The sequence below is a fragment of the Cricetulus griseus genome, chromosome 3 (assembly GCF_003668045.3).
Source record: "Cricetulus griseus strain 17A/GY chromosome 3, alternate assembly CriGri-PICRH-1.0, whole genome shotgun sequence".
Taxonomy (NCBI): domain Eukaryota; kingdom Metazoa; phylum Chordata; class Mammalia; order Rodentia; family Cricetidae; genus Cricetulus; species Cricetulus griseus.
This window is the reverse complement of record NC_048596.1, coordinates 52,939,591-52,955,201: the sequence shown is the minus strand read 5'-3', so window position 1 is coordinate 52,955,201 and position 15,611 is coordinate 52,939,591. Positions and strand designations below refer to the sequence as shown.

The window sequence follows — 15,611 nt, the reverse complement described above, 5'->3', positions numbered from 1 at the left end:
CTCAGAAGCAACTGAGTCAGTCAGGAGGGAATGGCTCTGAGAAGTCCTCGGAGGACTCCCTAATGTGGGGGAGTTTGTGTAGGGCGAGGTCCCTTTCTTTGGGGCAAGGCTCTGGCAAGGTCCAGGAGTGTGAGGAACCCCGAGCGCTGGGGCTGCGTGTCCTGGAGCATGGTTGAAGGGGGGAGGGGCGGCAGAATGGGTGTGTGCGCCACGGGCTTATGTGCATGTGTGGGAGTGTGCATGGGTGGAGATGCACACTGTCTTTGCGTGTGTGCACACGTGTACAGATGTCAGAGCTACTGTGGCCGAGGGATCAGAGGCTGGGCTGGCTTAAGTGAACAGAAGGTCTGGGAGGAGAACCGCGTGCGGGTTTGGATTCTGGAGTAAAGGACCTGGGTATGTGCGGCTGAGGAATTTTATTGCAGGTGTGCATGGGGTGTGGGTGCCATTGTGTGTGACAGGACGGGTAGTGAGTGTCTGTGACCCTGGTGTGTGTGAGAAGGGTCTTCTTGCTCTTAATGTAGGTCATTGGCCTCCTGCAGATAACTTGTCTAGAGAATGGGTGTTTGTCCCTGTTTGGGTGCTTATAGCCCCCACTGGTGACAGGGTTACTTAATGGTGTCATGCAGGCCATGGCCTCCCCCATGGAACTAGCGGCCCCTTCTGGGCACTCTACTTGGTGCTCTCACGCACAATTTAACTATGCAGCAGGGCGGGTGGGAGGTCAGGAGCCCAGGCTGGGGAGATATATGACAATTCTGGGGGGGCAGAGCTGGCATCCCTGGGACCTTCATACATGTGGCTTGGGAGCCCGCGGTTCCCAGGCCCTGGCTTCCCACTGACACCCTCCCGCCGGGGTGGGCTACCCCCACCCCCGCCCCAGGAATGTTCTTCTCCGCTCTGGCCCTCCTCCCTAAGGGCAAGCCCCTGGGGGATGCTATGGCCCCGCCTCCCACTCGCGGGGAGCCCAGGAGGGGACGATGTGGGCAGGACGCCTGGGTTCTCTCTTCCCTCCTCCCAACCCAGGGAGAAATTCCTCCGAGGTCCCCTCAGGCACTGGGTTCCCAAAATAACCCTGCGGGGGAAGGGAGGCTGTTAAGGGAGGGGAAGCGGGAGGAGCGCAGAACCGAGCTGCGGGGTGCTGCAGGTGCCTGTGGGGAGCAAGCTAGAGGAGAGGAGGGCCCGCCAGGAGGCTTGGGACACCATCGAACCCTTGGGGTACTGCCTCGTCCCTTATTTTCGTAGAGCCCTCTACCTTCCCGCTACTCCGCGGGTGGGCCGGAAGCCTCTCGGCTAGTCCATTTCCCAACTAGGAGGTTGCACCATCCCAGGGCAGGACCGTTTAACCCCGGGAGCGGCAGCAGCAGGCAACTCCGCCCCTGCCCAGCAGGGGGCGTGCCTGCTCCGCCCCGTTCCTGTGCGCCCGGCCGCTCCCCGGGTGCCTCCGCTGACTCCTACTCTGTTTCTCCCGGGACAAGGGCAGGGTTCGAGCCCAGTGGGAGGCTTTCGGAGCGTAGCTTGGGTCCAGCCCATCGGCACTGGAGGCCATGGCGAGCACTCTGGATTTGGACAAGGGTTGCACGGTAGAGGAGCTGCTCCGAGGCTGCATCGAAGCCTTTGGTGAGTTGCCTGCAGCACGAGGGGCACACCCAGCCCGAGCCTGAAGCAGACCCCTGGCCAGGACCTACTTAGGCTCCCATCTTGCAGTCCACTTAACGAAGGCCCCTCTTCTTTGCAGAGGTGTGCCCAAATATACCCTATATCCAGACGACAGGGAATTGGGAGACAGGGGTCCCAACTCTGACCTGGGATGGACATTATCTGTCTCCCTGGGGAATCCGGAGGAACTCTCTATCTCTAGCCTGGGAACTGTTTCCGGCAGATGGGGGTTGGTTTATCTGGTGAAGGGGTGCCCCTTCCCCCAGCACTCAGGAAATGACCTCTGGATTCTTGACCCCGGGGAACCCAGGCTCCTTCCGCCCCAGCTGGTTCCCCTCTGGACTATGGGCTTTCTTCAACCTCCCCTCCTCCAGTTCCTGGATCCTGTGGTACCCCTTGCCCACCCAGACTTCTTTCTCAACTTTGACCTCCTGGCTTAGGAGTGCTAGGAAAAGCAGTAGGTGGGCGGGGTCGGGAATGCAGACCCAGGGACCTGACACCAGACTACAGACTAGGCTGAGCTATCTGAGCCTCCGGACCAAGGGTCAGCCGCCTTCTCTTTGACTTTTGGAGCAGATGACTCCGGAAAGGTGCGAGATCCGCAGCTAGTGCGCATGTTTCTCATGATGCACCCCTGGTACATACCTTCCTCTCAGCTGGCTGCAAAACTGCTCCACATATATCCTTGGCCGGCATGACTGAGGCCCGGCTGTCGGGACCAAGAGCTCATCCTGAGTGGCTTGCTCAGGGCCTTAGAGCCTCGAGTGCAGGCCTTGCCTATATCCCACAATTGAGACACCGTCCTGTCTCCTAGGGCCTAGGCTTTACCCTGTACCTAGCTCAGGATTTGGTCTCTTTTGTGACCTAGGCCTTGCCCTGGCTCTGCCCTAAGGTCTTGCTCTGTTCAGGGACGACTTCTTGCCCCTCTCCTAGGCCAGTGGAGTACTACCCTCTAATCCATCAATGACTGCTCCCGCAGTGCTCATCCTCGTCTCCCAATCCTCCTGGAACCCAGGCTTTGCTAGAGTCCCACCCCCTGGGTTCTCAGGCCGTGCCCTCTGCTCCTAGTCCTGGCCTTTGGTTCCATGCTGTTGTCCTTAACTCTGCTCTACCTATCAGCAATCCCGGAAGGACAACTCCAATTCTCTACAGGTGAAAACGTGTCACCTGGTTAGGTGAGTCTGGGCCTTGGCCCCTCCTCTTGCTGCTTCCTCAAGCTTCAGGTGGGCTCCAGGCAGGAGTGGACAGCAGTTAGGGAACCGACCATGAGGGTTTTGCCAGTGGACGCTGTCCAGGTGTGCTGCTGGTCTTGTTATTTTCTGCTGGTGTGTGTTGGGGTTGGGGATGGAGAAGGAAAGCGCTGGAGGACGGGGGTGGGTGGGATGGGTGGGTGTTGGAACAGAACATACTTGGAGATACTTTACCTCTCCTTTGAGGTGAATATAGTCCTAATAGTTCCTTCCCTTGCCCACTGGGGGATGGTGAGGGAAGGAGGGCTGCCTCAGGTGACTTGACTCTGCCTGCCCCTCCTCCAGGTACTGGATCTCAGCATTCCCAGCAGAGTTTGATCTGAACCCAGAGCTGGCTGAGCAGATCAAAGAGCTGAAAGCTCTGTTAGACCAAGAAGGGAACCGAAGGCACAGCAGCCTCATCGACATCGAGAGTGTGTGCGTGGGGGGGCGGAGCTTGGGGGCACTAAGCATCCTACACCATATGTGCTTAATAAATGTCTGTTCAATTGAATGAGTGAGGGTCACGTCACTCTCTTGCTTTAAAACCTTCCATGGCTCCCTATCACCTTCAAAACACTTCCAGCTATTAAGGCCCTCCGTGGTGTCAGGCCAGCCTGACATTCCTGTCCTGCATCCCACACACTTCATACTGCGGCTGTTTGGGTCCACTCGCCATTGTCTGTGTCCTGCATCGTTCCTCTCCATGGTACTTGCTCTTGTTGCCCTGTCTCTTCCATTCTCACCAGACTCAGCACAAGCGTGGTGAGGGTGTGCTACTCTTCCAGGGCAGGATTTGCCATTCTTTCCTGTGTTTTCCCAAGATGCTTTGTGCAGACTCCTGCCCAGAGCCCTGGGAACATGTGTCCCAATGTTTGGTGATGGCATGTTTCTGTGTCTGTCTCCCCCAGTAGATTGTGAGCTCCTGGAGGGCAGGAACCGTGTCTTGCTCATCTCTGTACCCCAGTGCCTGGCACAGTTGTCCATCAGTGTGTTGAGTGCACGGTGAGGGAACATGTGAAGGAGTTGCTGGGGCTTGGGAATGTTAGACTTAGGATGGTGGCTCCTACTGTTTTGGTCCCAAGTCAGTTTGAGTGGCATGTCTGAGTGTGGGGTCACAGGAGGCAGGGGACATCTCCAGCACAGGGCTCACTACCCCTGCTCCCCCAGCCCTACCTACAAGTGGAAGCGGCAGGTGACGCAGCGGAACCCTGTGGAACAGAAAAAGCGCAAGATGTCCCTGTTGTTTGATCACTTGGAACCTATGGAGCTGGCAGAGCATCTCACCTACTTGGAGTATCGGTCCTTCTGCAAGATCCTGGTGTGGCCTGAAGGCTTGTGGTTGGGGTGCAGTGTGGGTTGAGAAAGGGCTAAGACTCTGGGATAGGCTGCCTCCCAGGGATGGTTGGGTGGTTCCATTATTAAGACAGTGGGAGGGTGAGCAAGGCTGGTAGCAATGGGAAAGGCCAACAGGGCACTCAGGCCAAGTCCACCTGCCCACAGTTCCAGGACTATCACAGCTTTGTGACTCACGGCTGCACCGTAGACAATCCTGTCCTGGAGCGATTCATCTCCCTCTTCAACAGCGTCTCACAGTGGGTCCAGCTCATGATCCTCAGCAAGCCCACAGCCACGCAGCGGGCGCTGGTCATCACACACTTCGTGCATGTGGCAGAGGTGCCCACTTTCCCTGCATGCCCAGCCTCCCCGTCCGTGGCCACCAAGCCCTTCCCCTTCTCTCCAGAAGGGCGGCTGGGTGACACACTGCCTCCCCCTCCATATTTGCCTCCCAGAAACTGCTGCAGCTGCAGAACTTCAACACGCTGATGGCTGTTGTTGGAGGCCTGAGCCACAGCTCCATCTCACGCCTCAAGGAGACCCACAGCCATGTCAGCCCTGAGACCATCAAGGTACCTGGTTTGGGAGGGGCCTAAGCTCCCCAGTTGCAGCCTTCCCAGTGTAGTGCTGGGGCCTAGGCACAATTGCTCTTGCGTGACAGTTGAAGAAACTGAGGCTTGGAGGGGGTACAATGCCCATGGCAGTGGTGGGTCTCCAGGCCTGCTTGGTCCTAAAGCTAATTTTTTTAACAGTGTATGTGTGTGCATGAGAACTAAGGTTGACATCTGTTTTCTTCTGTCACTCTCTCCATTTTATCTTTTTAAAATTCTTATTTTATTTATGGGTATGTGTGTATGCCACATATATTCATGTGCCCATGGGGATCAGATGGCTCCTTTGGAGCTGGAGTCACAAGGCAGTTGTGAGCTGCCTGACATGGGTACTGGGAACAGAACTCAGGGCCTCTGGAAGCTCAGCAAGTACCTCGAGCCACTTCTCCAGGCCCAGTCTATCTTAAGATAGGGTCTTTTACTGAACCCAGAGTTCACCAACTGGCTAGACTAACTGGCCAGTGAACTCCAATGATCTGTCTTTCTCCACCCACTGAGTGCTTTGGTTAGAGACATGCATACAACTATGCCTGGATTTTATGTGGCTGCCAGGGACCCACACTTGGGTCCTCGTGCTTGCATGGCACACATTTTACTGATGTGGCTACATCATGAGACCCTGCCTTGAAAAAAAATAATAATAAAGGGGGAAAACCACTATAAAGTTTAAAAAGTAAAACACTGGGGTCTGGAGAGATGTCTCAATGGTTAAGAGCACTTGTTCTTGCAGAGGACCCAGGCTGAGTGCCTAGCACCCACAAGTTGGCTCAGGGTACCAGGCATTCACATGATGCCCGTACACACATACAGGCAGGACATCCCATAGAATAAAATAAGTCCCTTTTTGTGTGTGTCTTTTCCAAGACAGGGTTTCTCTGTGTAGCCCTGGCTCTCCAGGACCTCACTCTGTAGACCAGGCTGGCCTCGAACTCAGAGATCCGCCTGCCTCTGCCTCCCAAGTGCTGGGATCAAAGGTGTGTGCCAGCAATAAATCTTTAAAAAAAGAAAAGCATGCTGGCTGGAGTGTGCTCAGGGGTAGTGTGCACTTGAAGATCCTGGGCTTTGACAGAGCAGAGCCCAGAAAACATTGCTGCTCCTTAAAGGATAATAAGGTGACCTGAAGGTGACCCCTGCTCAAGCAACAGGGGTCAGGACCTCTATGATGAGGGCTTTCCTTTTCTTCCTAGCTTTACTGCATCCCAGTGCAAAATGTTGGGGCTTTTTGTTGCCTGCTTCCAACCTCCTCTGGGTAGAGTACATGTGATTTTTTGTCTCAGACCCTTTCATTCCACCTGGCTGGAAGAAGCTCTCCATCCTATTGTTTGGGGCAATTACTCATTTCCGTTGTCTCATGTTATTGTAAATCTGTACTATTGTTGACCATTTAAGGGGTCTCTTTTTTATGGATTAGTTTATTTAGTGTATGTGTGCCCATATGTGGGTGTGTGCGTGTGCCCACACCACAGCTCTTGGGTGGAGCTCAGAGGTCTACTGGCAGCAGTCTGCTCTTTCCTTTTACCACATGGGCCCTGGAGATTGAACGGGGGTCCTCAGGCTTGGTGGCCTTTACCCACTCGGCCATCTTGCCAGCCTTCTTTCTCTCTCTTTTCTTCTCTGTCTTTGTCTCTTCTCTCTCTCTTTTTGTTTCTTTCTTTGATTCAGAGTCTCACTGTGTAGCCCTGGCTGTGGTGGAATTCCCTATGTGGACCAGGCTGGCCTTGAACTCACAGAGATCCACCTGCCTCTGCCTCCTCACTGCTGGGATTCCAGGCTTATGTGGCCATGCTCGGTTTAAATTTTTCCACAATTTACAACCACCAGACACCCACCCTGTCTCGTAACACCTTTCTCCGCTAATAGGCCTGTGCTTAAATGTTGAAAAATGCTCAGCCCTGGTATAGTCATTTCCTTGGACTCATAACCTATGAGCTCTGACCCCTGGAGTTTGAGAGAGCAATACAGGAGGATTTGACCTTTTTTCCTATCCTTGACCTTGCTCCCGTCCATTCCCACTGTTCTAGGGCTGAGGTGGGAGGATGGTTGAGTGGTGTGTGTGAGTGACATTTTGACCTTTCCTCCAGCTCTGGGAAGGCCTGACGGAATTAGTGACAGCCACTGGCAACTACAGCAACTACCGGCGAAGGCTGGCAGCCTGTGTAGGCTTCCGCTTCCCTATCCTGGGTGTTCACCTCAAGGATCTGGTGGCCCTGCAACTGGCACTGCCTGACTGGCTGGACCCAGGTCGAACCAGGCTCAATGGAGCCAAGATGAGGCAACTTTTTAGCATTCTCGAGGAGTTGGCCATGGTGACCAGCCTGCGACCACCAGTGCAAGCCAACCCTGACCTGCTGAGTCTGCTCACGGTGAGGGGCTAGGGACAATATCTGCATTTTCATCTGCTATGACTGTAGGCTTGCTGGGTTCTGAACAAAAATCTGAGGTTAATCTTGGGCTCTGGGGTTTGTACTGAACTCTGAGGTGGTTCCAAAGTTTCGCTGAGACACAGGCTTGTGGTTTGATCTCAAGGCTGCTGCATGTACCATGGGCTGGGTCTGAGGCTGGGCCTGGGTTCTTGGTCCTGATTTGAGCTCCTGACTGGGTTATATTCAAAGGGTGGGACTAAGCTGTGACATGGGTGATTTCTTTTTTCTTTTTTGTTTTTTCAAGATTGGGTTTCTCTGAGTAACCATGGCTGTCCTGGAAATCACTCTGTAGACCAGGCTGGCCTCAAACACACAGAGATCCGCCTGCTTCTGACTCAGAAGTGCTGGGATTAAAGGCATGCACCACCACCACCTTGTAGACATGGGTGATTTCTAACATGATCCTGGCTCCTGACTGAAATTCTTTTAGTATTTATTAATTTAGTTTTTGGAGACAGGATCTCACTTGGTAGCCCAGGCTGACATGAACTTACTAGGGAGCCTCAGCTAACTTTGACCTCATGATTATCTCTTTGTCTGAACCTCTAATGTGCTTGGATCACAGGGACCATGCCCAGCTTTGGGCGAAGGTCTTTAGACCTGGTTCTGACTCCATGGCTTGTGATATTTTGGCAGTGCATTGTTTTTAAAGTTTGCTCTGTGGGCTGGCTGGCATGGAAGTGATTGGGGTGTTTTCTAAGCTGGCCTTTGTCCTGAGTCTAGCTTTCACATCAGGCTCTGGGCAGAATAGTAAGTAGTCCTGTGTCCCTGGGTTTGTAGCTCCTATGTAAGAGGGAAGCAGGGGCCTGGGGGTATGACCAGACCTATGTGTCCCAGGTGTCCCTGGATCAGTATCAGACGGAGGATGAGCTGTACCAGCTTTCCCTGCAGCGTGAGCCACGCTCCAAGTCATCGGTAAGGGAGCCCCTCACCCCTCACTCTGCACTTGAGAATCCCAGGGTACAAGGACAGAAGGAACATTCTCCATCCACTACACCCACCTACTTGGTTGACAGTAGAATCCTGGGGGTGGGGTTGGCCTTGGGCAGGCTTTCTCTTTCTATTTATTGGAGCCTTAGCTTCATTCCCACTCTGGCCCTGGCTCAGACCTGACTGTTCCCACAGCCAACCAGCCCCACCAGCTGCACTCCGCCTCCCCGACCTCCTGTGCTGGAAGAGTGGACCTCAGTTGCCAAGCCTAAGCTGGACCAAGCCTTGGTGGCAGAGCACATTGAGAAGATGGTGGAGGTGAGAGTCCTGGAGGCCAAGGGAATCTGGTAGAAGCAGGGGTCCATAAAGCTAGTTTCTCTGAAGCCTGGTCCTGGGAGCCACTACTAGTGCCGTATCTGATGGCCAGTGCTCTGACCATCCCCTAGGAGGCACAGAGTATAGCTGGATAGCTGCATTATGGGTTGATGAGGCAGGGACTGAAAAGGGACATGGGAGGCATCTCTGATACTCCTCATAACAGACTGGGCTCAGATGTTCCTTTTAATTCTCTCCTCTCCTGGCCTTGTGTGTTCATCTGTAGTCTGTGTTCCGGAACTTTGACGTCGATGGGGATGGTCACATCTCACAAGAGGAGTTCCAGATCATCCGGGGCAACTTCCCTTATCTCAGCGCCTTTGGGGACCTGGACCAGAACCAGTGAGGAGGATGGGGGGCGGGGTAGAGGGAAGGCATCAACCCACTTCCCCTTGAGTGTACAGAGAGCAAGGCCTTGCCTTGCCTGGGGAGCTGCCCGTGCGGCTGTGACGTTTTGGAGTGGGAGGAAGCTGCCAGCCATGGAGGGATAGCATTATCTTGCTAGTTTGGACAGATGGGGGAGCCCCACCTGAGCCTTGCAAAGAGAACACTATTTTATTTGTGGAGTTCACAGCTGCCAAGAGTGTGGGGAAGTTGAGCCCCTGGGTAGCCAGCTTTAATGAACAGTAAGAAAGGCCGTAATTAGCAGCACCCACTTGCTTATCCACAATTCATATGCTGGCAATTTGGAAACACATCTGGTTCTCTGAAGCAGGTTAAATGTGCCCTCCGTAACGGTGTTTATGCCCCATATTTGCTGAGATGACAAAAGCCCAGTCAAAATCTACAGTCCATCCCAGGTTGATTTATTTTTAAATGTGACCTGTATTTCAAAAATATGTGGTTTGGGGGCTGGGAATGAGTCTCAGTTGGTAGAGCGTCTGCCTAGCATGCAAGAAGCCCTGGGTTTTATCTTTAGTACTATATAATGGGGCATAGTTACACTCTCCTGGAATCCCAGCATTTGGGAGAAAGAAGCAGGAGAGGCAAAAGCTCTTAAGTCATCGTCAACTACATAGCAAATTTGAAGCTAGCCTGGGCTACATGAAGCTTTGTCTAAAAAAATTTATTATTATTATTATTGTTCCCACATTACAAAAATTATGGTAAGAGCAAAATCCACATAGTAAAATAAATTCCCAATGAATAAAGTGTTTAAAGTAAGCAAGTGTTAAAAAAAAAAAGTAGGGCCTCTAAACTCAGCACTGGTAGAGGAGGATCAGAGGCAGGAGGATCTCTCTGAGTTTGAGGACAGCCTGTTCTATACAGAGAAAGCCTGTCTCAAAAAAAAAAAAAAAAAAAAAAAAAAAAAAGGCTGCTAATGTCCCTTTGCTCCTTATGTAGCCCAGGCTAGCTTGAATTTACTATCTACCTCAGGTTGTCCTCAAACTCAAAGCGATCCTTCCTTATTTTCCTTAGTGCTGGGATCACAGGTGTGTGCCATCATGCCTGGCTGCTTCCATCCTTTTGGGCACCCATGTAAAATGGATGTGGATTTTGGTCTGAAGTGTGTTTCATAGCCAAACAGGACTTATACGTGGATCTATTCCCACTGGTGGCCAGACTGAAACATGCACCCAGTTCCATGTTTTCTCCCTGGGCTGGTGGGTGGGTTTGTTTGTTTTGTTCTTTCTTTCTGGGCTCTTAACCCTGGAGGTTGTAGCTTCAGGGAGCCTCAGCCCTAAGACTCAACCTTATGTAAGCTCAGACAGTTGATTGGCCACCAAACCTCATTATTAGGCTCATAAAGAGAAAACAGGCTATTTACCTGGGATGTAAGCCAGGGGCAGCTCCTGGGCTTAGCATGTATAAGGCCCTGGGTTCTGTCTCATCTCCAGCTCCCTTAGAATCCAGAGGAAGACCAGTTCCAGTTCACAGCTTCTTTTGAGTTTGTTATTTCTGCCCCTCACTCATTTTTTTTAAAAGTAGTTTAAGACAAGGTTGCTATATATACCAGGCCAGCTTTGAACTAACTCTATAGCCAGGTGTGGTGCTGAACTCCTGATTCTCTTGCCTTGACCTCCCCAGAGCTCCTCTGATAGGAGATTTGGAGTTGTATGTTAACACCACATCTGGCTTCTGAAGCTCTCTGTTTCTGGAACTGGGAGATTTCTATCTCTTGCAAAATCATCTATGCATTTTAAAAAACTTGATTAATTTTAATATTATTTTATTTATTTACTTTTTTGGAGACAGGGTCTCACTCTAGGTGGGATCTTGCTGGGAGCTTACTATGTAGCCCAAGCTGACTTTACAATCTTAGCCTCCAGAGTGCTGGAATTCCAGGGATGAGCCACCTTGGCTCACATTTTAGTTTTTTTCTGTGCTGAGCATTGAACCCAGGGCCTTATGAATTCCAGGCAAGCACTTCACCGGTGAGCCATATCCCAGGCCTGTTTTTATGTTTGCTCTCTGCTAAATCACACCCATCTCTCCACGTGGATTCATGTAGGAGTGCATCATTAGTATTTATTTATTTATTTGGGGGTTCTGGGGATTGAACCTAGGGCTTACATATTCCAGGCAAGCACTCTGCCACTGGGCTGTGGTGTCCACACTACGTCATCCTTTAGAGTCCAGACTGCACTGTGTGGTTGGCCACCCCTTCACCTGTGCCTCCTCCAACCGATGGACATGCAGATGGTCCACAGCTGCTCTGTAATTATCTGTCCTGCTTCTGGGAAAGTCTTTGTATCCACTTCCTTATCCACTCCCTTGGCCCAGTGTTTCTGGAGGAGAGATTCCTAGAAGTGGGATCACTGCATCCAAAGCAGATACATCCTAAGTTAGAGAGAGAGAGAGTGCCAACTGACCTCAGACAAGGTTGTACCCGGTTGCACCCTATCAGCCGTGTCCAAGTGCCTGTGTCCCAGCCTCCTTGCCAAGAGCAGAGGCTATAATAAGCCCTATGGTTTTGCCAGTTGATTTGGAAAATGGTGTCTTTGTTAATTTGCATCTCTCCAACCCGACGGGGTCTATCTATTCATATGTTTATTGACCACTTATATTTCTTCTGTTAATTGTTCATATTCTTTGTTTGTCATCCTACTGGGTTTGTGCGTCTTCTCATTGATTTCTAGAATCTGTACTAATGGATATTAACTCCTTGCTGTTGAGTATGTTTGCAAATATTTTCTTCCTGTCTGTCACTGATGTTGTCTTTTTCCATATAAAATTTTTTTAAAGCTTTGCGTGTTTGATATGTCAACCTTTTCTTTGATAGCTTTTTGGATTTGTATGATGTGTAGAAAGGCCCTCTGCTCAAGGTCACAAAACAATTCTCAAATCTCACGTCCATGATTTTATGTATTCATCTGTGTCTCATTCCAGGAGAATGTGGTTTTCATATGTCATATAAAGTCTACCTATCTAAATCTACCTATCTATCTATCTATCTATCTGTCTGTCTATCTATCTATCTATCTATCTATCTATCTATCTCTTTATCTCTCTATTGACCTATCATTTTTCAAGACAGAGTTTTGGCTGTCCTGGAACTTGCTCTGTAGACCATATGACCTGGAATTTACATCGATCCGCTTGAGGCCTCCTGAGTTCTGGGATTAAAGGGCTGTGCCACCACTGCCTGGCTAAAGCCTATATTTCATTTTTAAAAAACAAATCACCAGTTGTCCCATTGAGATAAGGGCTCTCTAGTGTCATATCATAGAACATCAAATTTCAAATAAGGGCTGGCTGTGGAAGTGACAGCCACCAAGAAGTGATCGATGAGTGGGATGTGGTGGCACATGCCTGTACTCTCAGCTTTTGAGAGACTGAGGAGTTCAAGGCCAGACTCAGCTATAATAACCAGTTTGAGGTCACCCTCAGCTACAAGAGGCCGAGCCAAAAAAAAAAAAAAAAAGGCAGAATGGCTCACTTTCTTAATACTAGCTAGCACTTAGGAGACAGAGGCAGGCAGATCACTGTGAGTTCTGGCCCAGCCTGGTCTACATAGTAAGTTCCAATCCTGCTAAGGGTGTTTAATGAGAGCCTGTCTCAAAAAAAAAAAAAAAAAGTGGGAGGAGAATATCCCAAATTAAAATGTAAAAAATAGAAAAAAATAGAAGTGACTGAAGACCCACCTAGCCACTTTGACATTTGTACGAATTTTCTCTTTTGACTCTCAACAATACATAGGGGTGCAACAAGTAGGATTATGCCCATTTGGAGATAAGGAAACTCAAGCACAGGGAGATTAGACGGCCCCAGGTAACAGGGCTGAGAAGTAGAGCTGAGGTTTGTTTTTATTGGGTGGGTGGTTGAGACGGAGTTTCTCTATGTAGTCCTGGCTATTCTGGAACTCACTATGTAGACTTGGCTGGCCTTGAACTCTCATCAAAGGCACGAATCATCATGCCCAGCTAGAGGTGGGATCTGAACTAACATCTATGCCCACAACACATTGGCGTCTAAAATACATTCCTAGATGAGAAAGGGCCCTTGAGAAGCCGGAGTCTGGTGGAAACCCCGAATCACAGGCGCAGCTGCCGAGCAGCTGCCGGGCTCTCTTCAAAGTCCCAGTCCTCAGGTGCCCTGCAGGTGCAGAGGTGTGGCGCAAGCACACTGCGGAACCGTAGACTCCCAGCCTCTTTAGCCCTCTTTAGCCAACACCCCAACTTCGGAATCCCCATTGTCTTGAGGAGGAAACCCTAGGGAAATGACTTCGCCAAGCTCACACTAGTTAGTGGTAGATGCTAAGTGTCCTCTTGTTTCCTGCACGGACCTTTTCCGGACCTTTTCTTCCGCCCATGGGGTTGGGAGATCCTCCGTGGCCCCAGGGGAGGACCGGAGCTGAGGTGTTCCCACGTCCACCAGGGATGGCTGCATCAGCCGGGAGGAGATGGTCTCCTACTTCCTGCGCTCCAGCTCGGTGCTGGGCGGCCGCATGGGCTTCGTGCACAACTTCCAGGAGAGTAACTCGCTACGCCCGGTTGCCTGTCGCCACTGCAAAGCTCTGGTGAGCATCCGCTGCCCAGGCTATCCATCCTCCTCTCCAGCCCGGGCCTGCGGGCCCACATCCCGCCCTTCTGCTGGCCCCACCTCTGTCGGAGCCCTAGCCAACCCGCAAAACACCTTGGGTTCTAGACCCCAAGCCCCGTTCTGCGGGCCTATAAAACCTTAACCCCCCAGCATGGTCCCCTCCTTTATTGTAGATCCTGGGCATCTACAAGCAGGGCCTCAAATGCAGAGGTAAGATAAAATAGAACAAATCCTGGACCAAGGTTTGGGGGAAGAGTTCCTGTTGGGGTAGGGAAATTGATGGTGGCAATTTCCAGCAAGTGAACTATGTTGTAACTAGGGTGGCATCCTGACTGACAGAAGGGGCTTATCTTTTAAAATGCTGTGGTGAGGCAAGCTACCTATGAAAAAGTACTTTGGAGAGGGCACAGTCTGGTATTAAATTAATATGAAGGGAGCAACTTGGGAGGAGCCTCGTAGTTTGATGGGGTGATTTCTCAGGAGCAAAGAACCCCGGGAGAAGCACAGGCTTGAAGGAAGAGTTTTCTGACCCACGGCCCTTGTTGGGCTCCTCTTCTTCCCTCCCCCAGCTTGTGGTGTGAATTGCCACAAACAGTGCAAAGACCGCCTGTCTGTGGAGTGTCGCCGCAGGGCCCAGAGTGTGAGCCTGGAGGGCTCTGCGCCCTCTCCCTCACCCACACATACCCACCATCGGGCTTTTAGCTTCTCCCTGCCTCGCCCAGGCAGGCGCAGCTCCAGGCCCCCAGGTAAGAGGACCCCCAGGCAGTCAGTGTCATTGTGGCTTATAAACTTATCCCGGATGCTGGCTGGTTCAGACTTCGGTTCTTTTATTTTGGTATATAAAGAAGGGTTGGGCAGGTAAGAATGCCAGAAAGTGCCCAAAGAGCCCCCAACTTTCTGAGGCTGCCATGGAGAGAGGCCCTAATTTAGTTTATTTTTGAGACAGGGTCTTAATATATAGCTCTGGCTAGCTCTGCTTCCCAAGTACTGGGATTAAAGGAGTGCACCCTAATTTTAAGGAAGCTTCAAGATCCCAGTTATACTTCTGTTTTGTTAGGGGGATTGGCATTCTGTGAACTATTTGCATTTCTCTTTTTTCCTGTCATTATAAAAGCCCCTTCCCCCATAACCTCTGGGTGGTACTCTTGGGGTCTCTGTTGGTTTTGATTGGTTTGCTGAACTATGATTTGCCAAATGATTATTTTCCCTGAGAATAGTCTGAACAATAAGCTAAACTGAAGTCCAAGGCAAAAGAGAAAACTGTTTGCAGTCTGTCTTCAGATGTGCTGGACTCTAAACTGTGCAATACGCACAAAATCGACGTTTCAGTAAACTGCACAGAGATGTGGCTGTGGGAAGTGCTGCGGCAGAAAGAAACGTAGAACAAGCCTCAAAAATGGGGTCGTTTGGTCGTTCTGAGAATTGATTTTTGGAGGATGGGTCTGCTTCCAGGATGGGGAAGGGATGAGAGCCTCCTGTGATCGGAGAAGGCTGCTGAGGTCACAGGGGCCAGGGGTGGATTTGTGGACAACTCTCGAATCCCTCTCCACAGAGATCCGAGAAGAGGAGGTGCAAACAGTGGAGGACGGAGTGTTTGATATCCACTTATAAGATGGTGAGTCCTCCCTCCCTGTGCAAGCTGCCAGAGGGCTGGCATAGCTTACTGGGAGGGCCTAGTAAATGATTCTTATCTAAATGGCCTGGGCAGGTGGGCTCCTACTCTGACAAGGGGGTTGTTTTCCTTACAACTTCCATTTTTTTTCTCTTCCTAGATGTGACTATCAAGGACCCATGCCTGCTTTGGAGAAAAGACTTGGAGCAGAGCAGGGAGCCTGGGGTTTGGGGCAGGAAGCCGGGCTGAGGGTGGGGGTTGAGGGTGGCATGCACTGAGGTCAGGGCCAGGGCTGGTGTCCCTAAGGTTGTACAGATTCTTGTGAATATTTGTATTTTCCAGATGGAATAAAAAGGCCCGAATAATTAATCTGGACAATTAGCCTAAAATCCTTAGACACTGTACTTCTAGAATTCCATAGGTTGGACAGGTTGCAATTTCATGTGCATCT

The 15,611-nt window shown here is 51.0% G+C and overlaps 1 protein-coding gene across 1 annotated transcript; it reads left to right on the top strand.

Annotated features, from left to right (window-relative positions):
• The first annotated feature begins 1,431 nt into the window (after positions 1-1,431).
• On the top strand, positions 1,432-15,159 carry Rasgrp2 (RAS guanyl releasing protein 2). The gene is made up of 15 exons (XM_035443116.1): positions 1,432-1,620; positions 2,236-2,338; positions 2,772-2,834; positions 3,195-3,326; positions 4,059-4,209; positions 4,392-4,565; positions 4,682-4,798; positions 6,919-7,200; positions 8,098-8,175; positions 8,386-8,508; positions 8,792-8,907; positions 13,384-13,525; positions 13,722-13,758; positions 14,118-14,294; positions 15,101-15,159. The coding sequence occupies exons 1-15, from the start codon at positions 1,548-1,550 to the stop codon at positions 15,157-15,159; spliced, it is 1,827 nt and encodes a 608-aa protein (XP_035299007.1). The 5' UTR covers positions 1,432-1,547.
• Positions 15,160-15,611: the final 452 nt, after the last annotated feature.

Bases quoted from the DNA above. Each gene is read 5' to 3' on its own strand.
- Rasgrp2 (XM_035443116.1), top strand. From the start codon at position 1,548: ATGGCGAGCACTCTGGATTTGGACAAGGGTTGCACGGTAGAGGAGCTG. The intron at 3,327-4,058 runs GTGCGTGGGGGG...CTGCTCCCCCAG, and splicing joins CTCATCGACATCGAGAGTGT to CCCTACCTACAAGTGGAAGC. The intron at 7,201-8,097 runs GTGAGGGGCTAG...TATGTGTCCCAG, and splicing joins ACCTGCTGAGTCTGCTCACG to GTGTCCCTGGATCAGTATCA.